General features: G+C 38.2%; 1 protein-coding gene across 1 annotated transcript in view; it reads right to left on the bottom strand.

Annotated features, from left to right (window-relative positions):
- The window catches only part of LOC149195063 (structural maintenance of chromosomes protein 2-like), a 254,764-nt gene that overhangs the window by 93,069 nt on the left and 134,973 nt on the right, over window positions 1-26,722 (bottom strand). The window contains exons 4-5 of the mRNA XM_089407881.1: window positions 10,492-10,624; window positions 9,786-9,934 (exon numbers count right to left, since the gene is read on the bottom strand). Of these exons, the coding sequence (XP_089264007.1) occupies window positions 9,786-9,934; window positions 10,492-10,624 (282 nt within the window). The remainder of the gene's footprint in view (window positions 1-9,785; window positions 9,935-10,491; window positions 10,625-26,722) is intronic.

The following is a 26,722-nucleotide window of genomic DNA, read 5'->3' as shown; positions in this document are numbered from 1 at the left end:
ATAGAAAAATTCAAATTCAAATTTGCCTCCAAGTGTCAAGGTCGGCTTCACCTCCATAAGGTCAAAATGTCATGTCTATTTGATTTATATAGGCATCCTCACACCTCATTTGGATCATCAAAAGTCACCAATGTATGTCTGAGATAGACGTCCTCTACGAGGATGTGGGACTATACTGTTTTTTGGTTCTACTTTCGCAACTAGGTCGAGACGCTTCACATAGGGTAGCCATTGATCTTAAGGAGAAATCTGGTCTCTTTTGTATGGGAAAATTCATCATTGCAGGTCTCATTTCAAGAACTGAAAGGTGGGTCGGGTTCGTGGTCTGACTTGTGGACAATAAGACGCAAAATCTCCCTCCAAGTAAGGTCGCATTACAAATCCGTTGCTTCATAAAGGATCACAAGTATTCACTATCATGAAGAGGCCGAGATACACAGCAAAGGGTACCATCATTTTGACCAAAGTAAGCTGTAACTAAGATGAAGGGTTTTGGAATAGCTAAGTGGGCCAACAGTGTTTTACAAGAAGCCCTAACCAGACCTCGCTTCAGGAAGGTACCATCTCTGTGATAGAATGCCTAAATTATAGCCTATTGATTAGGCCATCTACTTGTATAGGGCAGCGACATTGGATCACCACGTTGACAAGTCATTTTGACTTTGAGTATTGTACTCCCCCGCTGCTCAACATTTGATATTGATAATAAGAAGAATTGTTCAAGGGTTTTCCCCATCTTGGAGTTTTTCACTGGCTTGAGCCATATCATTTTTTCCTCTTGTCTTGGCTTGACTTCTGCCTTCGTTGCATATGTTCTTTCTTCAGTGTCTAACAATATGATAATCATTCTAGTTATTGCTAATGAATTATGAACGGCCTAATATCAAATCTAGAAGTAATTGTCATTAGCAAACAACATGTTAATCTAAAAATATCATGATATCAGAGCCAAGAGAGGTCAAGCCCAAGCAAGAGTAAGATCAATCACTGAAAGTTTTTTTGATAATTTTGTGTGGTCTCCTTCCTCATCAAGATCAATCATATCACTGACCCTAGCAAGGAAAGAAGATCACCTCAGTTCTAGTCTTCAAAGGCCGAGCTCCTTATTTTATTCTGGACAGTCTTGGCCGAAATTTTATTAAAGGGAAATGAAGACTTTTGAGGGGCATACAAACCATGACCTAAAAGATCGAAGGGTTGATTCAATAGCCCACACAAGGCCGAGTTTATTGTTCAGAAAAATCCCAATATACAAAGCTAAGCTAAAAGAAGATTTTAGAAGGTTAGATTTAAAAGGTCTTGAGGTACAACACGATCCAACTCTTCAGATGATGGCACGATTTTGTAGTTCTTTGCATAATCTGGAATCCACCTATGTTCTATCAATCAGATAGAACTTTGTTGAATTGAATAGAGGATAGTTGATAGTATGTGTGCACCTGTATACTTAGTTCTTATATGCACTAGCTATTGCAGTACCTTCGACTTTGGCATCTTGGATAAGGGGTGAAGTACCTTAGGGGTCTTCATTCTTGAAGAACAGTTACAAGAACTGGGCATCCCAATACAGGCCTTCGACCATGAAGTACAATAGCAGATGTGATGTCAAAGATTTCTAGTCATAGATGGGGATGTGCAGTTTGATCACAATTACTCAATCTTTGATAGAACCTTACCATCTGGTGGGTGAATCTATATCCAAGTCCCTGGAGGAATGCAAAGAAAAGGTTGGATCAATTAAGAAATATTTTCTACTACCGATGTGGCTTCAACAGTGACTATACGACCCATCACCATTATTTTTATCTCCATGGCAGTAGATAGGCTTGACTGAGAAAAGGAGATGGTTGCATTGCTCTTGTCCTTTCTCTATGCTGATGTGATTGAACCTGAGCAGTAGTTGATGATAGACTTCCTCCAGCCTTTCCGACCATATCATCGAATTCTATTCCAAGAGGATTAATGGAAGTAGATGTATTTCATAAAACTGGGAAAAGTTGTGTGAGCTCCTCTTTATGCAGAAATGGTCGAATGGATTGATAACTCCTCTTGCCCCATGATTATTTCAAGAAGGTTGTCCATGTCAAAGGTCATAAGGACTAATAACCGGTTGAAGATGACTCGATGGGCAAGGTTTCTTTTCCAATATTCACAGGGAGATATGATTCAAAGGGAGTTGATTTCTTCCTTAGCTTGAAGGTCTGATAAAATGGAGAAGTTGTTGATCTGGATTCAAACATCTTATGGGTGGTCTAAGATACACTATCGAAAATTGCTAAATCACAGTCTGGTGAATGGTAAGGTGTTATAATTCACCTTATTTCATGGATGAAAGACTAAATTCTGGGAGCTCCGTTGAGGCTTAATGTATAAAGCAGTAAGCATGGCTTACTATAAAGCCATTTGAGTTAGCTCTTCAGTGATTGATTATTACTTCTGATTAATGGCTTCAGTGATTTCTTGACTACCGAGGAAACCAAAGAAATGCTAAGTGTCTTCAATCCTACAAGATTGATTCCTAGATTAGCCTCGGAGCATTTGTATGCCTCAGAAGCGTTGTTGAACACAGAATTGGGCTTCAAAATGCTCATTGTATCAATCTTGTGCCTATTACAGCTTCAACCTTGTATCACAAAGAAAGCCGCACAGCGTAAAGGACTTAGGATCTTTGAATCAAGGGATCTTCATAGGTGTGGACCTTTGTTTAAAGTATTTTCCAATGTACTTCATGTTTGATTTGAATGCCCAAAGTAATGCTATAAGGAAGTTGCATATGATATAGAAAATACACCCTTAGAGACCTTAATCACCACAAAGTTAATTGGACAGCCCTGGTATATTTTATTGAACCTTCCACAAAGACATTTCAGATCACTAAGATACAAGTCCTCGGCCTTCTAAACATTTCAAATCATTTGAAATATAGGTCCTCGGCCTTCTAAACATTTCGGATCATTGAAATATAGGTCCTTGGCCTTCTAAACATAGTACTCTAAAAAAAATTGGCCTTGTCACAATTTACTTTAGAACTTATGCCTAGAACTAACCCAAAAATTACTCGGTCATGATACTCAGCCGTCCGGATCAATCTCCACAACAAGGGTTATAAAATTTCAGACCTTTCCTAAGAAGAAAACTTGGATCCTTTTCAAAGACCAAAACAACGTATAAGAGGAGGATGAAATGCAAACCTTTCAAATTGTTCTTCAATGCCCCCCAAGTCTGATGCCCTGTTAATTTTTACTAGGGCATAACAAGAACATTTTTATTCTCTCGGATCACAGCTTCAAAAATCATCATTAGATGTCATATAACATTTTCATCATTAAGCAATGAAAACATAAACCATTAAGCATGTAGAGAGTAGTAGAAAAATAACCAAGAGACCATGAGACAAGAGACACAAAAATTAGGCCTAAGCCAAGGGTAAAACCCTCAAGGGGAAAACCCAAAATATTCTTCCTTATGCAAGAGAGAGAGAGTTCAAGATACATCAGCACATCAGAAACATCATCAAAATAATGATCAAACCAATACCCATGAACAAGCAACATGCCAAGCCAAGTCCCATAACCCTTCTGTAGATTTTTGGCCTCCTTCCCTTCTTCTAAAATCCACCAGATAAGAGATCTCATGAGACAAATCGATGATAATCAAATGAGGAGGAGAGGCCTTCTTTATATAGAAATTTGAGGAGTTTGAATGGGTATCTTTTGGGGCCCAGCTGACCTAAACAATTTTGGAGGGAAATTATAAATTTCAATTTCAATTTTTATCCTTTACATTTTTCTAATGAAATTTTTGACCTAAGCTTCCAATCTTCAACAGCGGTATGGAAAGAAGTGTTATACCACCATTCTACCAGAGGTAACCACTTGACCCGTTGTGTTTGGTTATCAGATACAAATCAACAAAGATATCCTTCAAAACATTTGTTCTCTATCTTAGTTTGCCCCTCAAATTGAGGATGACAAGATGAGCTATGAGCTAATTGAGTACCAAGACAAGAAAATAATTTTGTCCAAAAATTTAGAGTGAAAATGGGATCTCTGTCACTTACAATAATATTGGGGTTTCCATGTAGCTTTAGAATTGTTTCCACAAATGCAGTTGTGATTGTACTGGTTTTGAAAGGATGAGATAGTGAACAAAACTATGCATACTTGGTAAGTCTATCAACTACCACCATGATGGCACTCTTTCCCTCAGACTTGGGTAGACCTATGATAAAATCCATTCAGACCTCCTCCCAACGTTGATTTGGAATGGCTAATGGTTGTAAAATAACTTGGGTCTTAATTGTCTCGACTTTATTTTGTTGGCAATCCAAACATTCTACCACAAACTTTTGAATATCAAATTTAAGGCCATGCCAAAAAAAATCCTTCTTAACCCTGTGGTAAGTTTTAAAAAATCTTGAGTGCCCTCCTATAGGAGAGGTGTGCAATTACAAAAGAACATTTTGTTTGAGTTGGGAGTTTTTACATAGATATGAACGATCTTTGTACCACAGTGAATCATTTTTCTAGATAAATGTATCAAATGCATTAGGATCTTGTTGCAACTTTTGAATGAGTGTCCACACTTCTTTGTTATTCTTCCATTCATCTCTTGCTTCAATTATCCAATCAGGTGGATAATATAAATGGCACAAAGGAATGCCTTCACATCCTCATCCCTTCTTGAGAGTGTATCTGCAACAACATTTTGCTTCCCTTTTTGGCAAATGATTTTAAAATCATAACCCAACATCTTTGTGACCCATTTTTGTTGTTCTTCTAAAGATAATCTTTGTTCCAAGAAGTACTTCAGACTATCATGATATTTTTTTACCTTGAAGTGTCTTCCCATTAGGTAAGGGCACCATTGCTTCAGGTCATGCAGTGTTGCGAAAATTTCCTTCTCATAAATAGGTCTGTGTAAATTTTCCCTTGATTGGACAACTTTCAAAAGCAATAAGTCTTCCTTCTTGCATTAAAATAGCACCAATTCCATTTCCTGAAGCATCACATTCCACAATAAAGGTTTTTGTGAAATCGAGTGTAGCTAAGAACGGAGCTCGACACATTGCCTCTTTAAGATGTTCAAAGGCCTTAGTTGCTTGTATTGTCCAAAAAAATGCATCTTTTTTCAATAATGTTGTTAGAGGTGTTGCTATTTTCCAACAATTCTTTACAAACTTGCGATAATACCCTGTCAACCCAAGAAATCCTCAAAGATGCCTTAAGTTTGTGGGGATTTTCAATTCCTTGATGGCTTTAATTTTGTTAGGGTCTACCTTAACCCTCTCATGAGTTAAAATATGCCCCAAATATTCCACCTCCTGTACCCCAAAAAAACATTTGGAGTTTGCATACAATAGATTCTCCTCCGATAGTTTGACCCTATCAACATATTGAGCATGATCTTTCCAAGACTTGTAGATTAGTATATCATCAAAAAATACTAGCATAAATTTTCTAAGGGTTTGAAAGCGGAATTCATCAAACCTTGAAAGATGGAAGGTGCATTAGTAAGGCCAAAAGGCATGACCAAAAACTCATAATGACCTTCATGAGTTTTGAACGTTGGTTTTGTAATGTCTTTTATCTTCATTCTAATTTGATAATATCCTGAACAAAGATCCAGCTTGGTGAAGTAAATTGGTCCATGCAGTTCATCCAGCAATTCATCAATGTCATGAATGGAAACTTTATCTTTAATAGTGATCTTGTTGAGCTCTCTATAATTCGGACATGTGCGCCATGATCCATCCTTCTTGTGCACCAATACTATAGAGAAGAGAAAGAACTTTGACTAGGTTGAATTATACCTGCCTCTAGCATTTATGCAATCATACATTCAATTTCACTCTTCTAGGCATAGGGATATTTATAAGGTCTGATGTTTGGAGGAGCACTTCATGGAATCAAGTGAATAGCATAATCATGATCGCGAATAGGTGGGAGACCTTTGGGAGTCTCAAATACCTTGGAATGATTGTCAAGGACTCTTTGGAGATCTGAAGAAATGGATGACTTAGATGTTTGAACATCTAGTGAGCATAATTGTGCAATTACCCCTCATTGTTCCTTCTTCAAAAGCTTTGTCATGCCATTATAACTAATTATCTTACAAGGTTTCCTGCGATACCCCTTAATTCAATTTCCTTTCCTTCCCAGAAAAAATTCAAGAAAAGTTCTTGAAAAGTAAAAACTATCGTCCCCAATGATTGTAACCAATGGACTCCTAATACAACATCAGTACCACCCATTAGAATGACAAGCATTAGAATATTCAATACATATTCCCCCATGGTTAGATTGATATTATGGCACTTCCCTGAGCAATTTATAGTTCATCCATATGCAACCATCACTTGACACTCTTGGATATAGAAACCAATTCAAATCCCTATTCCCCCATGGTTAGATTGATATTATGGCACTTCCCTAAGTAATTTATAGTTCATCCATATGCAAACATCACTTGACACTCTTGGATATAGAAACCAATTCAAATCCCTGACTATCATACAATGAAAAAAATTACGGGTACTCCCTGAATCAATCATCATTATTACCTTTTTCTTCTTGATATATCTTTCTATCTCGAGAGTTTGAGGAGTGGTAATTCCCGCCAATGCATTACAAGATATGTTCGGACTTATTTCTTATTTTTCAATCCCTGGGGCTAGTTCCAAGTGTACATCTTCTTCTTTTGATGTTTCTTGTTCGTTTTCTTCTTCCTCTTCACAATCTATGTAAAATAATTTCTTCTCAACACACTTATGGCCTTTAGTGTATTTTCTATCACTATAGTAACAAAGCCCTTTTGATTTTTTTTCCTCCAGTTGTTATGGTGTCAACCTTATAGGTTGTGGGAGGCTAGGAGCGGCAACACTTCCATCTTTATAGTTGTGAGTGGTAGACCTCCTTGTTGCCATAATTTTGCTTTCAACTTTTCTTAACACCCGGAATGCATTCTCCAATGACTTAGGTTCCCAAAGGCGAACCTCATGTTGGATGCTATCCTTTAAAGTCCCTAGGAATACATCAATCAGATGTTCCTCTGGATTATCATTTACCTTGATATAAACTCTTTGGAAGTCATCAATGTGCTCTGGAACTAAACCCTTTTATTTGAGATTTATCAATTGGCTAAAGAAGGTATTGCTCTTTGTATCCTCATAATGTGTTTTCAATTCCTACATAAAAATTGTCCAAGTGAAAAGTGATTTACGAAAACAAAGTCATTGATACCACACATACTGAATGGGTTCTAAATATAAAGATGCAATGCGTACATTTTGCGTATTTGCATATTGTGTAGATCAAACAACTACTCCATTTGTAGTATCCATGTTAATGGATCCTTGCCATCAAACTTCCTCATATCGATCTTTGGAATATGGTTGGTCTTCAACCCAAAGTTAGAGTCTCTAAAATCATGATTCACATTCATTTTGTTCTCATCATGTGTTTCATGGAATACCTTATCACCACTAAGAAGTCTTTCTTGTGGCAACTTTGTCAAACCTTCCATGTCCCCTTTTATTTTTGTTTTCATCACTTTCAATTCATCTTTGGTAGCTATTTGTGAGAGCGAAATTTGTTGCACTTGATCTCGTAATTTTGATATATCATGTTGCGTTTGTTCATCTTCTTCATGCATCATAATAGAGCTTTCTGAGGGCTTAATGGGTGTAGAATTTTTTCGTTTGAGAGGCATTTTGGGAAAAATTAATGATATCTATGTTTCATTATGCCCTTTGAATCACTTCAAACAGATTTTTCAAAAAAAAGTCATGCAAATTTAAAAATACACACATTTTAAGTGTTTGATCTAGCTGACCTTGAAGTTGTTGGATCTTTGTGATTTCAGCCTCCTAAGGTATGAAATTGCGTCCTGAGGTAGCTCTTTGTGTCTTCTTTCCAACACCACAAGTCAGACCGAGATTGGATTCTTCAAGATAAAGTTATGCCAAATCTCCCATGATGACACTATTATGGACTAGTTCAGTAGCATGAACTTGTACGGGATGCCATGTGTTATTGTTTCAACCTTCGGCCCTGAAACTCGTATCAAAGAAACTATAGTGCGTGCACTATCAGTCACTTTGTACAAAATTCAAATTTGATGCTCAAAGAGAAAGTTATGATGATTTTCCCCAAGATGCTTGTTTGAGATTGAATTCTAGAGCATACAAAATCCTACCTTCCTTGGACCATATCTCTGAAAATATAGCAAACCATGGTCTAAACTTTTAACCAGATGTTCACCAAAATTTTGCCTCCATGTGGTAACAATTTCAAGATCGGAAGCTTCACTAAAAAATAAAATAAAAATTATAGAAAAAACGCCACAATGACTCGTTTGAAGCAGCAAAACCCTACGGTCAAGAGCTTCTATACCAAATGTTATGTATCCAGATCAAAATAAAACAGAAACATAAGAAAAGATAGATCAGCGACTAGATAATAAGCCACTTCAAGGGGGCAACCTCCCTTTACATCACATAAATGAACAATTATTGGATGATTCAAATGACAAGACCTCCTTGGTATATAGGAGTCTAAAGGGTCAAAATATAATTAGGGCCTACATAACAATAATAATGTAAGGGCACAACAATAACAATAGGAAACCTCTATGGGGCACAAAAATAAGAATATAGGGGTACACTAGTATTATAGGGACCTAACAAGTTATTTATCTTTTGGAGAAATTTGTCATTTCTTTCAAGTACACGCATTTCATTTACCTTCAAGGCATTCCTTTTGGGCTTTTATTTCTTGAGCAATTATTTCCATGTTTTACTTTTCAAGTTTCATCATCTTTACTTGGATCATTTATTTTGTTGGCACTGGTCTATTTGCTTTATCTCGCAATATCTTTGCTCTTAGATGGTTATTATTATCATGTTCATGAAGTTTATGCTTTGAATCTATTGGTTTCATTTACATTGTGGATATATCTTGGTTAAAAATTTTAACTCCTAGAACTTAGCTTATCTAAAATAGATTAGTTGAGCCTTAGTTATTTTTATAGGGTTCACACCCCTTCATTTCTTTAGGAGTTAACCTAGATAGAGGAGTTGAGAATTGAATAATAGCAACTCAACTCAAAACTTGCCCCCAATGCCACACCAAGGGAGCTAAAGATTTTCTCCACAATAATCCCAAATGTGGATTTAGATGGCAACAGCTAACATGGACAATTTAATTAAAGCTATAATAACATATTATGCAATATTACATATCTCTCTCTCTCTCTCTCTCAGTTTCTCGTGTTTGGGGTTTGGGGAACAAATTCCTAACATAAAAGAAGTAAATTCCATTGACATCTAAGAACACTATTCTATACTGAAACGTAATGATAAAATATGATCCACAAGTTCTGGCTGATTTTCACATGTATGAGCAGTCCACTTAGTTTTCTAACGCCAATGAACTCTTATCAAATCCTAACAATAGAATATAATTCAAGAGCCAAAGTCTCTTGGGAGATTGTCTAGAAAAATAAGTCAAAGGATCTTAGCTTGAGTGGTTTCGTGAACAATTCATTCCCCAGCTATGTGAGTTCAATTCTCTAGAGACATGTTGTAGCTGACCCCTTGTGGCATTTATGAAATAGTTGTATCCAGTGTAATCTTGGCAGCTGATGTTTCGAAGTTAACAATTCTCCAGAAAATTCTCATTCCAATTAAAAAAATAGAAAAAGAGATTCTTGAGAAAAATGAAAAGGATGTATGAATATTGACTCATTAACTTCAATGTTAAATGTTAAAACAATATCGATGATACCTGCTTTATCCTAGACAAGACCTTCAAGCATGCTTGATCCTTTTCAATTATCTTTTCCAGCAGCAGAATATTTTCCTGGATTTCATCCAAGCCTTTTCGCGTCTTTTTTAGTTCTTGTTGAGCTCTTTCTACTTCTTCATTCCACCTTCCTGCTCAAATATAAAAAGAAACATTTGAATAACTAATAAGTTAACTTATTCAGTTAGATATTAGCATGCAAACAAAATAATTCTGCCTGCAATCATATATGCAAAGCAGGTACTTCTGAGTAAGCCAATAGAGCCGAATCTTAAAGGTAAAAATCCATATCCAAGAGAACACTTTTTCTGCAAGATATCTTTGGTTCATTGGCAACACTCCATTCCTCAGCGGTGACTTCCATTGAAGCTAATGAAATGATTTGTGTTTTATTTTTTATTGATAAATACATTTTATATTTAAAGAAAAATATTTACAAAAAGGAGTCCAAAAGGTGGAAGGGTATATACAATGGACATCATAACCTCTTCCTCAGAGCAACTAATGCTGAAATAAAATCAGCATACTCTGTGGGATCCAAAAATTGGGTATATTTGATCAACAAAACACCCTTAACCAGGAGCAAAAAAGAGCACCATGGACAAAGTGAGAGGGAGACCATACGATTAATTTGCATTTTATTTGTCTCATAAACATTTGATTCCTGCATTTTGTCTGTCGTATATACCTGCACCAGATGCATCAGAGATGATAGATACAAGTAACTTTGATGAGTTACTGTCCGCTAATTCAGTAACCCGAGATTGGTGAACTACTGCACCTGATCCTTCAAGATAGAGCCTCATCTCTTGAAGCATTTCCTGAGAGTACAATTTCTGTGTTAGATCTATACAGCAACTCAGACGATGTATATTAAAGTAATTTTATCCTCAGTATCATGATGTTAAAGTACTTCATTTGTAAACTGAAAAGAACATTTGATTTACAACAAGGTGTGAAGATCTGTTGTAAATTATTTAACATCAAGAACTGCATCAAAGTTGCATGCAACCCAGTTTCTTCATCAAGATAAAATGTTTGATTTTAGTCCACCTTAAGGTTTTCCGAACCCTTTTCTTAAAGGAAAAATAATGTAACCAAAATCATGTTCTAGATCAAGGTTTTAGAATGACTGTTCCTAAAACCAGACATATTCAATCTAGATTACAATTTACAATACAGATTCTGTATGAAAGTTTTCCAAATATGACATTTTAACTCCAAAAGGGGGAGAACAAACCAGTGTTGATAATATCGGTATCGGGAAAATATCGGCGAGGTTCCAGAAAATATCTTATCGGCAATATCGGCGAAAATATCGGCAAAATATCGGCAAATATCGGCAAGCATAAAAAATGCATAATATATTCATTTTTTTTTCAGATTTTTAAACATATAAAGCAATAACAACATGAAATAAACACATTGGCACATAAATATGAAGAAAACACTAATATATATGATGTCAAATAGAAATGATACATCAAAGGCGATACCAAATCCTGCTGATCCCTGATAATTGTCCATTCAAGGACTCAAATGTGGAGAACCAATACAAAATAACATCACATATATAAAAGTATCTCATCATCATGAGTTATATGTAGCACAACAAATAAAACCAGCAGCTATCTATCTGAAATCACTGCCCTCTCCCCCTTTTACGAGAAAACATGATGGGCTGTTTGCCAGGCCTGCCCCTAGTAGTAGGAGGCCCTGACCCTGCCTCTGCACCTAATGTCAAATAATGAGTGCTAGGTATGGGGCTGTGCTCTCTTATATCTATAGCAGATGGTGTCGATGTTGATGCTCCCGCAGTGTCCTCCTCCTCCTCCTTCTCTGAGTGTTGCTACTCCTCTGATCCCGAGTCCTCCTCTTGCTGCCCCTGCTCTAATGGATCATCTGCCACTGGCTCTAACCATGAAGGTGACTCCTCCAAGAGGGGCTCCTCAGACTCCACCCTCCACGGAGACAATACATCAATATTGTCTAAGCTAAGTCACATGACACGAGGACACGAGACACGGAGGACACGTAAATACGAGTATTCAATACGAAACACAACAACCTGGAAACAAGACACGGGGGACACGTTTTATCTATATATATATTTATATATATATATATATATATATATACCAAAATATAGTTTGTTATCCATATTAAATTGCAGGTTGCAGCTTATCTAATCAAATTAATATATAATTACTTCTCAAAGTTCATAGTTCACTTTAAAAAAATAAATAAAATCAAAATTTACTATTTAGAAATTAGAATGTGATATGCTTGGTCTTGATTCTTGAATATTCAATGTTCATTGTTCATGTACAACTTACAAGCACATAAGAAAATAACTAAAGTCTAATCCTATTGATTTCCTCTGCCCCTCTTGCGAGAAAATGCCACAGCTTTCCCTTTCCCTCTAGATGTAGATGTTGGTGCTGGTGGAGTTGGTAGTGGAGTTTGCTATGCTCTAGAAGCTGAAGAACTAGAAGTAGGAGCTATAGGAGGTAGACCACGTCCTCTACTGGTTGCAGGGGTAGCCCGGGCAGGTGGTGTCACCTGGAAACATTGCAATCTCCCAATCCTGAAATCCTAAAAAACTGATAAGTCTGCTGCATTTTGAATGAAATCTAAAATTCTACCTTCTCCATATGAAATCCAATGAGGCCAGAACCACTCTCAAACATCCTGAGTCATTTCATGGTAATGTTAAAAATTTAAGTAAAAGGATGAAAATGAAGATTAAGGAGAATGTCACTTTTACTTTAAGAATTTAACATTACCATGAATAGCATATCAATACTAGGGCCTAGAACGCTCAAACCCTCCTTGGCAGCAACCACATAGCTCTCCCCTTCCTTCTCCAGCAATCAGACATGAAAATGATATGGAAAAAAACCAAAATTGGATTTTTATAGGCCGTGCAAAAAAAAATTTACAGTCACCGGGCGATATTTTCGATTGTCGCGCGATATTTTCCGAAATATCGGCGATATTTTCCGAAATATCGGCGATATTTCGGAAATCGCGCGATATTTTCAAAAGCCGAAAATATCGCGATATTTTGTCGGCGATATATCGGCTCGCTGAAAATATCGCGATATTTCCGAATATCGCCGATATCTCGGCGATATTATCAACACTGGAACAAACATTCATCATGGGATGGAACAGTAGTTAGATGGCAAGGCTTCCTGAACAATTGAAGAACTTAACAGAGGTCATGATATAGACAAAAATGCTAAAGACCAATTTGACGTGCAAAAATTAATTTGTCAGAATAAGGGTTTTAAGAGGCCGGGTTCAAAAAAGCTGGTATTGAACCTCCTCAAAAGTTTAAATAAGGGTTTAGGTGGCATACCTTATGGTAGTCACAGTCCAGCACAAGCATACATAGCTAGACACACAAAGCCATCTGATCCAGTGGATAGAAATAAATATTTTAAATGTAAAAATTACAAAGGTATGGCAATATGCAGTTAATAAGACTTTCATATGTATAGTGCATGAGATACAAGACTATCCTAATGGACACAACTTTACATAATGATTATTAAGTATAAATAATAGTAATTAGGTATATAATATGTCCTCCCCTCTAGGAAGGCTTACTCCTCGAAGCATGAGAGGAAGTATTAAATATAATAAAAAAGGATCATCCAAGCTATGAGCAGTATTGACACATTGTATAAGTATAGATCCATCCTAGGTCAACTTTTGTCACCAATATTCGATTGATAAGATTCTTCAATGAAAATTCTCTGATAATGAATTTAAGAATGCCCTTGGACATATGTACTAGAATTTTGAATATTTGGGATATAACAATGTTGTTTCTGTTTGGAGTAATGTGGATGATGATAAATTGTACGTTTAAAGTGGCAATTGGGTTGGTGATAAGGTCTGATTGTAGACAGTTTTTTATTAATCTCAACTTAGTAGATTCATTATTATCCTTAAGCTTTGTATCAATATCTTCACTAGACACTTCAGTTGATTTGTGAATTCATAAAATTGTCAGTTACACCCATTTGATCTTCAAAATTTGCTACTTTGTCAACAGCTTGCCCATCAAATTGTGAAAACACCCTTTTCCCTCAGTAAACTCATTTAATTTCTATGATTAAAGTATCATTTTCACTTCCTAATCAAAAAAATTCCATGCATTTTGTACATGTTACCCACCAAAATGGGTATCCCTATAGGAGAAAACTTTGTATCCTATCTTGGACAGCCAGCCAGCCAGCAGCCCTACACATTGCTCAGTGATAATGATAAGCCACAGTGAGAAAACCTTGTTCTAGAGGTTCATGCAACTACAAGAATGATAAAAGGATAAGATCGCCGCAACAAAAGAAAAAGAAAATTTTAAATGCAAAAGATGGCCAGGACATAATTAGGGCGTGGACAAAAGCCTAGCATGAGCTCTACCCCCCTCATTAGCCATCACCCAATTCCTAAGCACTTGATGCTCCATCTCATCATAAGGAACTGTTGCATGTCCCAACCCCGATGAGTGAGAAATCGACTCATCTTAAGGGGTAAAATAAATTTTATATAATATAAATTAAGCTTGGATCATTGAACTATGCGCTATAAAAAAACATTATCAAAAAGAAGTAAAAGGCGCACTAAAGGGGTGGAAAAATCAGGCCAAGGAAAGGGTTAACTCATACCTCCACGATTGCTCCCTCCATTACATCTATACATGTTGAAATTTGGGCAGCTTCGGGACGAGTTTCCAAAGACCCCAAATGAAGCCCATCTTAGAGAAAATTCAAATTGGTTTAAGAGAAATATTATTAACGTCTTCATGGTACTCCTTGAAATAATTGGCATGGCACTCTCTCATTATTATTTGGGCAAGTAACTATTTGGAAAATATATCTGATAATGTTAAGAACAAATTACAAGGGTCTCTTCCAAGTTGTCCTCACCAAAGAATGGTCATGATGGATTTGAGGCACCCCTTTGGCTCCTCATCGAATTGTATAAATCAACAAGCCTTGAAGTTCATTATACACACAACAAAACACTCCTTTGATCTAAGATTTCAATGAAGAGAGAAAGTTCTTATGTGGCTCACTTCAATTTCCAAGGATCGCATTGACTCACAGTGGCTCGCTTTGTTGGCTCATATAATATTCAACAATGGCACGCAATACTCACAGTGGCTCGCTTTGTTGGCTCATATAATATTCAACAATGGCATGCAATACTCACTGTGGTTTGCTTCATATAGTTCACATGTATCTCTATGGTCCAATTTACATAGCTCACATATATTATTTATGTGGTTCGCATATATCTCCGTGGTCCGATTTACATAGCTCGCATATATTATTTTTGTGTTTCACTTCATATGGTTCACATAACTCTCTATGGTTTGATTTACGTGTCTCACATTTATCTCAGCGACCCATACTTGGTTCTTTGCAGCTTGCATTCATCGCAGAAAGTCTCGCTTTGTTATCTCTATGGATCCTATACTCTATGGTTCACAATGGCTACTTTTACTATGGCTTGAATTTATCTTATGTGCCACGCACTCTATGTTCTATGGTTCGCTATACTGGTTTGCTATCACTGTGCTCGATATACATGGTGGCTCAATATCTCTATACTCGCATATTCTAAGCATGGTTGCGGGGGAGCACCCACCACCCTCACGATCCTGCTCCCAATTCATGCTCCGACTAGGAGCAACTCGATGCGTGCTCCCGACAAAAAAAATTCACTCGGTTTTTTCGGGAGCGAAGTCGGGAGCGCCGCTCCCAGAGCAATTTTTCCAATGGGCGAGCGCTCAGGGAGCGATTGCTCCCAACTGCTCCCCCATTGGAAAAATCGCTCTCAGCTGGCAGAAAGGAAAGCCCGCATAGCCGAGAAGGAGGGCGACAACAGTTTAGAGAGAGGGGGAAGGGAGGGAAAAGGGGAGATGAGAGAGGGAAGGGGACGGGGGAAATTAAATAGACCCTCTCCCCTCCCATTATTCACTTCATCCCATTGAGAGAGAAAGAGAGTTTAGAGAGAGTTTGAAGCAAGGAGAGGAGCTTGGAGGTGTTTGAAGAGCTTGCAAGGGGAGATTGGAGCTTGGGATTAGAGGCCAAAGAGGTAGGATCTACACTCTAATCTAGCATATTTTTTTTTGTTCATTGCTAAATAAATAAAATTCTCTATTTTTCATTCCCATTCCTCCATTTTTTTGCAGATTTAAAACTTCAAATTTCAAACATCATGGTTATATGGCTTGGCATTTTCTTCTTCTTGGTTCCTTTTTTGGTTATTAACTTATTATGGTGTTGGAGAGTAGAAAAAGGAGGGTTGAACATGAAGAGGATGAAGAAGTGGGTTATAGTGGATTTGATGAAAACCCCAGAGAGGAGTACCTTGGTGAGGAGGAGGAGAGTGAACATGATTTAGCCCAAAAACTAAACAAGACCAAACCCCATTGTAGAAATATGTTACTAGGCCTGAAGCAGGGAAAGGGGGTGGAACCAGTAAATTTCATTGCCCCCATTGCAACAATAATTACACAAGTTCATTAACCCGTGCCAGAAGGAACCTCTATGGGAAAAGGCCATGGGATGGAGATAAACAAATAGGAACCAAAACTTGTGCAAGTGTGTCAGCAGTAGATAGAGCCAAATACATAAGAGAAGAGGAGGAAGCCCAATACAAATCTAAAAAATCAAAGGGTTTCTTTGAACCAAGCTCACAATCACATCAACATGCACAAAGAACTCCTTCAACATCCTCCCATGGCAGTGGATATGGAGGCACATGGTCACTAAACATCTCTTTAAGGCATCAAACCATAACAAATTTCCTTGATGAAGGATGTAGGAATGATGTGGATTCAAAATTTACCAATTTCTCTATGCATGTGGGATACCATTCAATGTTCTTCGCTCATCTTATTGGCATGAAATAGTTTCTGCTATAAATTATGCCCCTAAAGGATACAAGAGCCCTGGTTATGACAAGGCTAGAACCATTGGACTTGATCATGAAAAAGCAAAATTATCACATTCTTTGAGTAGAATGACAAATTCTTGGATTGAGCATGGGGTGTCCATTGTATCTGATGGATGAACAAATGTAAAAGGCAAGCCATTGATAAGTGTTCTTGCTATGTTTGTTAGTGGTGCCATCTTTCTTTCAGCATATGATTACTAAGACAAGTTCAAGACCAGCATCAACATTGTAGAACCATTACTTGAAAACAATTGAACGTATTGGGCCATACAATGTCATCCAAGTCATCACTGATAATGTTGTTAATTGTAAAGCAGCGAGAGCAATTATTGAGGATAAATACCCCAAAATATTTTGGTATGGGCGTTTGTTAAGTTATGGCAAGTTCTATGCTTAGAGAAGTTTACTTCTATTTCTAATTATTATCCACAAATTAGCAATCACATGTACATTAAGTAAAGTGCAGATAGAACATTAAACGATCGACAGAAAACAAGCCAAGACAAGAGACACAAGATGTGGCGACTAGCCAGGGACAAACCCCAATATGGGGAAACCCTTTGATCAAATCTTCTTTTATCTTCAATAATTCAGCAGAGAGAAATAGTACATAAATCTGATTTACATCAGCATCAGCAAACCCTAGATCAACCCTCAACTAGGGCAGACAATAAATCGACTGTCGGATTGGCTTGATTCCTTCACCAAAAAATGTGGCCTTCTGAGGAGAGTCAGTGCCACCTACAGCGCAGTTCTGAGAGAGAGAAAGATGGTCAACGCTGGTCAAACTTTCGATTTGCAGTTGCAGCCCTAAATTTGCGTCCTTCCTTCCATACATGTGAGAGAAGAGTCCCTTTCTATGCAGTAGGAGAAGAGCCTCTTTTATGCCAAGGAGAGAGAGAGAGAGATGTGATGAGAGAGTGTGTCCAAATGAGGAAAAGACCTCCTATATTTATATACAAATGTTGATGATTGAATAGATGCGATTGTTGGGCTTCTGAGCCTACATGAGTCGCTGGTCGGCTTGATAATTATTCCATAATCAAAATAAATTCATATCTCCATAAATACTTATCGGAATCAGATGATGTTTGGATCAATCCTACACCTCTCGTCAAGGGGAATCTAATAAAAATATTATCATCCATGAATAAGATGACCCACATGGAGTTTGGTCCTAGTTTCCAATTTTAACTCTCCCTCTCAACTAGGGAGAACTCCATCCGCAATTCGTTTGTCGGTCGCTACTATTCATCCATCAAATGCACTGCCCTGTACAGCTTGACCCCTGCTCTGCTCTATTCGGTTCTGCCCTGTTCTGATCTACTCTACTCTACTCTGTTCTGCTTTGCTCTGCTCTGCTTTGTCCGAATTATGAAGAAGAAGAAATGCTCGAGGATGTATCATACTATCCTCCACTGACTTAAAGTCAGTCTTAGAGTGTGTACCACTGGTCCCAGACCAGTCCTCAACCGACCCGAAGTTGGTGTCATAGTGGGTACAACTCCTACCATTAGTCCCAGACTAGTATCATCGATCCCAGATCAATGAAGGTCATCCTAGCATAGGGAGTATGGTATATACAGCGATGCATCCATCGGTTCTACTATGGTTTGTATCCTCATTTCCCTGCTCACTGATCAGATGAGAGGTACTTTCCATGAGTCCCAGACTGCATGGGCAGCATGCCTCGACAGGAGAGCTAATCATCCAGTCCACAGGAAAGCGAATCATCCTGTCCCACAATCGCCATGGAGAACACATCATCCAGACCTCACAAGAGAACTAATCATCCTACTACATAATAGTCATGGAGAACACATCATCCATACCTCACAGGAGAACTAATCATCCTGCTACATAGTCGCCACGGGGTGTCACAAGGAAAGTTTTGATTCTTTTACCCTGTACACGTACACCACCAGGGGATGGTGAGTCACCCTGCGGTCATATGTCGCTCCAAGAAGTACCCCCCCCCCCGAGCTCCCAGAGCTCAATACATCATACAGGACCCTCATCAAAGGGTCTTTGAATGACACCAAGTCGTTCTCAAAAAGTCAGGAATTTGACTTTCCCTAGGGGCTTTGTCAAAATGTCGGCAATCTGTTCATCAATACCGATATGTTGGAGCCTTATTGCTCCTCGCTGCACCATATCTCGAATAAAGTGGTACCTGATATCGATATGCTTGGAGCGGTCATGAAATACGAGATTCTCTGACAAACGAATCCCACTCTGGTTGTCACATAGGATCACAATGGTATCCAATGTAAATCTAAACAGTTCACTGAAGAGCTTTCGTAACCAGACTACCTCACAAGTGGCCATGCTAGCAGCGATATATTCTGCCTTGGCAGTGCTCAAAGCCACTGACTTCTGCTTCCTGCTCATCCAGGATATCGAAGCAGATCCCAAGGAGAAACAGCACCCGGAAGTGCTCTTACGGTCCACCACATTGCTTGCCCAATCAGCATCAGTGTAATGACCCACCTATAACTATAAATAAAATACAAGGATTAGCATATATACGAGACCTCCATACGATAGCTACGTATGCATGGACCCATATGTAACGCACTATATATATGATAAACCCTCAAATGAACAGAAAATGTTAGTTTTAATGTTAAATTTTAATTTGTAAATTAAAATTTATGAAATTAATAAAATTAATTAATTAAAATTATAAATTAAATAAATTAAATTAATTCATTAAAGTAATAAATAAACTTTATCAAATCAAATTACATATTCGAATAAAATCACCAAATCAAATAAGATTTTGTTTTATAAAATTAACACGTATCAAAATTAGGACACGGAGATGGAGGGAGGCGGTGAACGGAGACTTAAAAGAAGGAAGGTTATCTTGAGAGAAGGGGGTGAAAAAGAATGATCAAGGGCAATGTTGCACGAAGGGCCCCGTATATATCCGTTGGGCGTGTACTGTATGGTCCTCTTCTCCCGTGGCTTGGCGTTTAATAATTGATTCAATTTAATGAAAATTACTTATAACCTTGGAACTGGAAAGGTCACAGACGGGACGTTCACCGAGAAACGGGTGACAATGGAGAACCCCAACCATCATAGTATTCGTGCTCTGACCCGAGAGCCATAGTTCATCTTCCGGATTTTGTGAGTGAACGGATTCTGAAGATCCTATGGTCGAGAGCCGCCATCAAAATCCGTTTAGAAGCTTTCGCACCGAGAAAAGGGATAGGAATCCGGACTTGCAGCAGCAATAGCATAAACCTGTGGGAATCGATAGACATTTTGCAAAGTAAATTAATACATATATAAATAACTGGAACGAAAGGACTACGCTTAATATAATATGGGTAGAAAGTTATTATGTATCACTCGTGGCGTCGACAACAAGGTACGGTCGTGCCCACCAGCTAAATTCAAAACCGTGCGATATGAACACATGTTCCCAATCAACATATTGTTGGCACCAAATCGGTTAGTAAACCTGGGTAGTTTAGATGAAGACTAGACATCATAACCAATCGAATAATGAACATACGCTATTTAAATGGCAAGTTCACAACGTCGTGGGAATTTAGAACCCTTATATCAATTAAATTTCAGTTTTAATGATGGTGTTTCGCAGATACAAAAAGAAAAATTGATGGGCTCAAGGGCCCAATCTCTAAGTCTCTATTCTATGCCATGTAGAAATTTACAGGGTAAGTTCCTCAGACAGAACACCAAAGGACGCCGCTCACAAACAGATCACAGATCAATACACTAGTACTTTTGACGTGGTTAAAACCCTCAAAGAGGGAAACAGTCCACGACCTGAGCCAACGCGGCCACTTCAAGCAATTTATTAATAAAAGAATGAAAATTTACACAAGCTTCTCTCATGAACAGTTAACCTACAAATGACCCTCCATGCTCTTTAAATAGAGATAATGGACCAATCGGGTGTTAAGCCATGGATCAAGTGTTGGTAATACCGAGGAGAGAATGAACCGTCGGATCACTACATATCGTGACCGTCGGATTGTAAGTTACAAAATGTACATAGTAAAGAAACACGCTTTACCTAACTCTATACTAGACCAAGTTATACTTAACTATTTCCTATGTGTCGGAATATCCTAACATCCCCCCTTAAGAACAACTTGGGATAGGATTGAAGGATTTACAAATATGACACAATAGGAGAAGGAAGGAGGTACTAGAGCCTATCCCCCCTTAGTGACAACTTCCTGAACTCCAACCATAAATCGAAGTTTAGTGAACTTCGCCTCTGTGAGAGCCTTTGTAAAGATGTCTGCAACTTGATCATCGGTTGAACAATATTGCACTTCAAGAACATGGTCGTGGATGAGCTTTCTGATGAAGTGCATGTGCAGTTCAATGTGTTTGTTGCGCTGATGTTGGACTAGATCTTTGCATAGTTGAATGGCACTTTGATTATCACACCAAAGTGTAATCGGATGTTGCTGCTGAAAGCCAAACTCTGACAGGATCTGACGAAGCCACAAGGCTTCCTTACTAGCTTCTACGGCACCATGATACTCTGCTTCTGCTGAAGAAAGAGAAATGGCACCTTGTTTCTTGCAAGCCCATGTAATAGGTCCTGAACCAAGAGTGAACACATAACCTGCAGTAGACTTTCGATCATCAGGGTCACCAGAACAATCGGAATCAGTGAAACCAACCAATAGAGGAGATGCTTCAGCACTGTAATGAATCCCAAACTGAACTGTACCTCGAACATAACGAAGTATTCTTTTAGCTGCTTTCCAATGACTTTCACGTGGGTTTTGCATAAACCGAGCAACAAGGCCAACAGCAAAGGAAAGGTTAGGACGAGTATGGGTTAGATACAAAAGTTTTCCTACAAGTTGACGGTATAAGGTAGCATCAACTTCAGGAGAAGTACAAGTGACTGAAAGCTCGACTACAGACTGAAAGGGAGAAGGGGTTGGCTTACAGTCTTCCATGTGAAAATGGCGTAGAATATCACAGGCATACTTGGACTGGGAAAGGGAAATACCTTCCTTGGATTGCAAGACTTGAAGACCAAGAAAATAATGTTAGTGTCCTAAGTCTGTCATTTCAAACTTCCTTTTAAGGCTAGTCTTCACATGGTTTGTAAGGTTGGGATCACTACCAGTCAGGATAAGATCATCAACATAAAGAACAAGAATGATAAGAGACTTGCCCACTTTCTTGGTGTAGACAGTATTGTCAGAATGACACCTAGAAAAGCAATTTTCTAAAAGAAGTTATCCATTTTGGCATACGAAGCTCGAGGAGCTTGCTTGAGACCATAAAGGGATTTCTTAAGCCGACATACAAGGCTGGAGTCTGTTTGTATAAAGCCAATAGGTTGTTCCATATAGATTTCTTCATGCAAGAAGGCGGATTTAACATCCATCTGATGGACTTCCCATTTGAAAGAGGCAGCAAGGGAAAGAAAAAGGCGGATAGAGTTCATTTTGGCTACAGGTGAGAAGGTTTCAGTATAGTCAATGCCTTCAACTTGTGAAAAACCCTTAGCAACAAGACATGCTTTATGTTTATCAACTTTCCCATCTGGTCCATACTTGGTTCTGTAAACCCATTTGCATCTAACAAGTTTTGGTCCCTTTGGTAGAGGAACAAGATCCCATGTATCATTTGCCAATAATGAATGATATTCTTCATTCATTGCTGCTTCCCAATCTGGATGGCCTGAAGCTTCTGCGAAGGTGTCAAGACCATGATTTACTGAAGCTTGAGCCAGTAAAGAAGAGGCTCTATCAAACTGAGAACGTGTACGTCACTGATCTGTAGGATCACCGGCAAGATCATCTGCTGCATCCCGAGTAGCACGGACCCATTTTGGAAGCTGAGGAGCTGAAGGAGGATCCTGAGAAGGTGGGGGAGGATTTTCATCCTCGCTTTCATCATCTGAAGAAGAAATATTTTCAAAAGTAGAAGAGATAAGGAGAGGTGGCACATCCGCCGAACTAGGCTCGCAGGCCGATATGTTTTCAGCAAACTTTACATCTCTTCTAATGATAACATTTTTGGACTTAAGTGGAATAAGTCTATATCCTTTGACATCTTCAGAATATCCAACAAAAATACATTTTTCACTCTTAGGTTCTAAAGCTTTATGTTTCTCATCTGGAATATGGGCCCATGCTTCACTTCCAAAAACACGAAAGTGACTTACATCTGGTTTGATTGAGCTCCATGCTTCTTCTAGAGTGATATTCTTTAAAACCTTAGTAGGAGTGCGATTTATTGTGTAATTTGCACAGTTAATTGCTTCTACCCAATAATTAAGACTAAGTCCTTTAGATTGAAGCATACAATTAGCCATTTCCTTTAAGGTGTGATTCTTCCTTTCAACTACACCATTTTGTTGTGGAGTATATGGAACAGTATGTTGTATTTGAATTCCATTCTCAGTGCAAAAGTTGATGAATTTGTTGTTAACATATTCTCCGCCATTATCAGATCTTAGCTTAAGAATTTGATGTCCAGATTGTTTTTCAACAAAGGCTTTAAAGGCCAAGAACATGTTAACTACTTCACTCTTGAGTTTTAAGAAGTATACCCAAGTGCGTCTGGAGAAATCATCAATGAAAGTTAAGAAATACTTGTAGCCAGAGAATGAAACAACTGGAAGTGGACCACATAAATCACTATGCACGAGCTGTAAAGGGGTTGAGGCGTGCCAAGAGGCACGTTTTTCAAAACTGTCCTGATGATGTTTTCCGAGTACACATCCGAAACAAACACCATCTCTGCAAGATACCATTGGAAGACCTGTCACCATATTTTCTTTACATAGATTCTGAAGCGAGCGATAGTTTAAGTGACCAAATCGCTCATGCCAAAGTTTGCTCACTTCATCACTATGAGCAACAAATACTGACAGAAGATTTGATGACCCAAAGTTGTGAAACTTATACAACCTTGTAGAATCATCAGCAATGCCAGTAGCTAAAATCTGTCTAGGATCTCTTAGGTCCTTAATTACAACATCGTGAGGTGAAAATTCAACGATTTTACCTTCACCTGAATGAGTTATCTGATATACAGATAGAATGTTGCAGGATAAGGTTGGAACACATAATACATCATTAAACTGACCATTGTCTAGATGAACAGTTCCAGTCCCTACAACACTAAGAGATCTATCATCACCAACATATATATTTTTGGTGTTACAATCATTTAAAGAAGAAAACATGGCTTTGTTTTTGGCCATGTGATAAGAAGCTCCAGAATCAATGAGCCACTCATGAGAATGAGAAGAAGAAGATGCATTTAGTGCATAGCCAGACCGAGATGCTTGACAACCACATGCAGAAAGTGCCATTCCTGAAGATGAAGTTGAAGTTGAAGAGTGCTCCAAATGGATGTTATGCTTCTCCATTGCTGCTTCCAAGGCTTCCATCTTCTTAAAGCATTTGGATTCTAAGTGGCCATCTCGATTACAAAAGTTGCAATGTCTATCAGTCTTCTTCCCTTTGTTTTTATTTGTCTTATCATTTTGTTGAAATGATTTTTCATTTTGAGGCTGAAATTGCTTAGGACCCTTGTTTGGTTTAGGACCACTCTTTTTAGGATACAACTTCTTGGGATTCTTTGGATTTGGTTGCTGCTGGGCGGCTAACGCTTTCTTAGAAGAGTTTCCAAGATTAAGAAGACCAAGGTGTAAGATTTTTCCTTGTTTTCTTATTAAAGAATCACAAAAAGAATCAAAGGAAGGGGACTTGTAGTCTTGTCCTTGAGAAATGAAGGCTTCTCTTGTAAAACGGAAGGTGGAAACAAACACAGAGTAGGCTGGTCCCAACTTAATAAGAATGGAATATATAAGGTTACTATCTTCTTTCTTAACCTTAACACCTTCCAAGAGAAGTCTAAGGGTCTTGAACTTGGACAAAAAATCTTCAATGCAAGAAAAATTATTGGGGTCCAATGTAAGCAACTCAATTTCAAGTTGATGGGCTCTAAGTTCATTTTTAATTCCAAAGACTTTAGTAATCTATTTCATTGCTTCATCAGGAGCATCAAGTTTTGCAATATGGAATCTAAGATCTGGAGAAATAGACATCCCTATCAACCCACATGCTTGGTCTTGCCTATTTTCCCATTTAGCTGCCTTATCTTCATCTTTCGGTTTGGTTTCTTGACCTGTGGCTATTCTGTAGAGACCTTTACTTCTAAGTAAATCCACAATGTAGGACCACCATTGGAAGCAGTTGGTGTTGTCAAGAATAACTTGGCATGGACTTTCCATTTTAACAGAAACTGAAGCTATAGATGCTGAAACTAAGTGTTCCAATGGAAAGATCTCGAAAAATTAGGCTGTTCAAAAAAAAAACGGTTCTGAAAACGGCTTCCGGATGAAGAAGTTATGGCTTTTTGAAGAAAATTTGATGAAGTCGCCGACGACGTGCGGAAATGAAAAATCCGTCCCCACAAAAAGGAGATTTGAACTCAAGACCTCTACTCTCATAAATTAGCTTTGGACCAAGTGAGCTATACAAAAAGTTTGAGAGAGAGAGGGGGGGGTTGAAGCTTTGGGTTGCGTGCTTGCTTTGAGAAAGCTCTTTTTCCCTACAAAACAAAAAACACAAAACCCAACACGAACATACAAAAAAATGAACCTTGTGGCTCGAAGTTAGCTTTAGCCGGAAACTAAATATTTTCTTCAATGTTTCTGATTTTCCGAGATCACACTAAAGTGCAGCGCAAAAGAGCATACGCATGAAAAAATCATTCCTTTCTGTTTCTGATTTGCCCAAATCGCACAAAGTCGTGGGGCAAAGAGCATACGCAGAAATGAAAGGTATATATCCGGTAATAAAAAAGGCTAAATAAACCGAAACCGAAATAAACAGAGAGAAAATAACTGTAAACTGCAAATAAACATTGTATACCTCCAAATCTTAAAAATGATGCAGCTAGGGCTACCAGAAACCTTTTCGCATGAAACGAAAGGGGTTCCTCACTGGAACAGATGTTCCCAACACAACAGAGCAGTTCTCTCGACTCGAAAGTAGTCAGAAACAGTAGATCTAGGAAACGACAGTCGGATGCAGTTCTACCGGCTTCAGATTTGGATCACCAACGGACGCGGCCCTCAAATAGCTCTGATACCATGTAGGAATTTATAGGGTAAGTTCCTCAGACAGAACACCAAAGGACACCGCTCACAAACAGATCACAGATCAATACACCAGTACTTTTGACGTGGTTAAAACTCTCAAAGAGGGAAACAGTCCACGGCCTGAGCCAACACGGCCACTTCAGGCAATTTATTAATAAAAGAATGAAAATTTACATAAGCTTCTCTCATGAATGGTTAACCTACAAATGACCCTCCATGCTCCTTAAATAGAGATCATGGACCAATCGGGTGTTAAGCCACGGATCAAGTGTCGGTAATACCGAGGAGAGAATGAACCACCGGATCACTACATATCGTGATCGTCGGATTGTAAGTTACAAAATGTACATAGTAAAGAAACACACTTTACCTAACTCTATACTAGACCAAGTTATACTTAACTATTTCCTATGTGTTGGAATATCCTAACATGCCACGCATATGTCATAGATGGCCAACAATGAAGTTTGACCCACAAGGTGCCAAACCATAGGACAGGTGGGGAGAATAAATAAATGCAAGTCCATCAAGCTCTTCGAGTGATAAGTTAGTGCTCAATATATCGAACACGACACCGAGGAGGAGCCCACAAAGGCCCATACATTACACAACGTGTCAAGCATGAAACCCCAAGGAATCTTACTTGTTTGATGATGTAGGTACCGATCTATCTATTCTTCAATATTCTAAATGGTTATAGTTTTTAAATCGTGTTGTAAAATGGGCGCTGATTCAATGTAAATGTCCATTATAATTGAATAAAAGTTATTAGAATTTATAATGTGGGGGTGTTCCGAGAGTTATTGATCGA

Source organism: Pinus tabuliformis, chromosome 2_2 (assembly GCF_031772625.1).
Source record: "Pinus tabuliformis cultivar Carrire ecotype Pingquan chromosome 2_2, CPIR1, whole genome shotgun sequence".
In the NCBI taxonomy this organism is placed as follows: Eukaryota; Viridiplantae; Streptophyta; class Pinopsida; order Pinales; family Pinaceae; genus Pinus; species Pinus tabuliformis.
The sequence above is the reverse complement of the archived record's forward strand: the minus strand, read 5'-3'. Positions and strand labels throughout refer to the sequence as shown.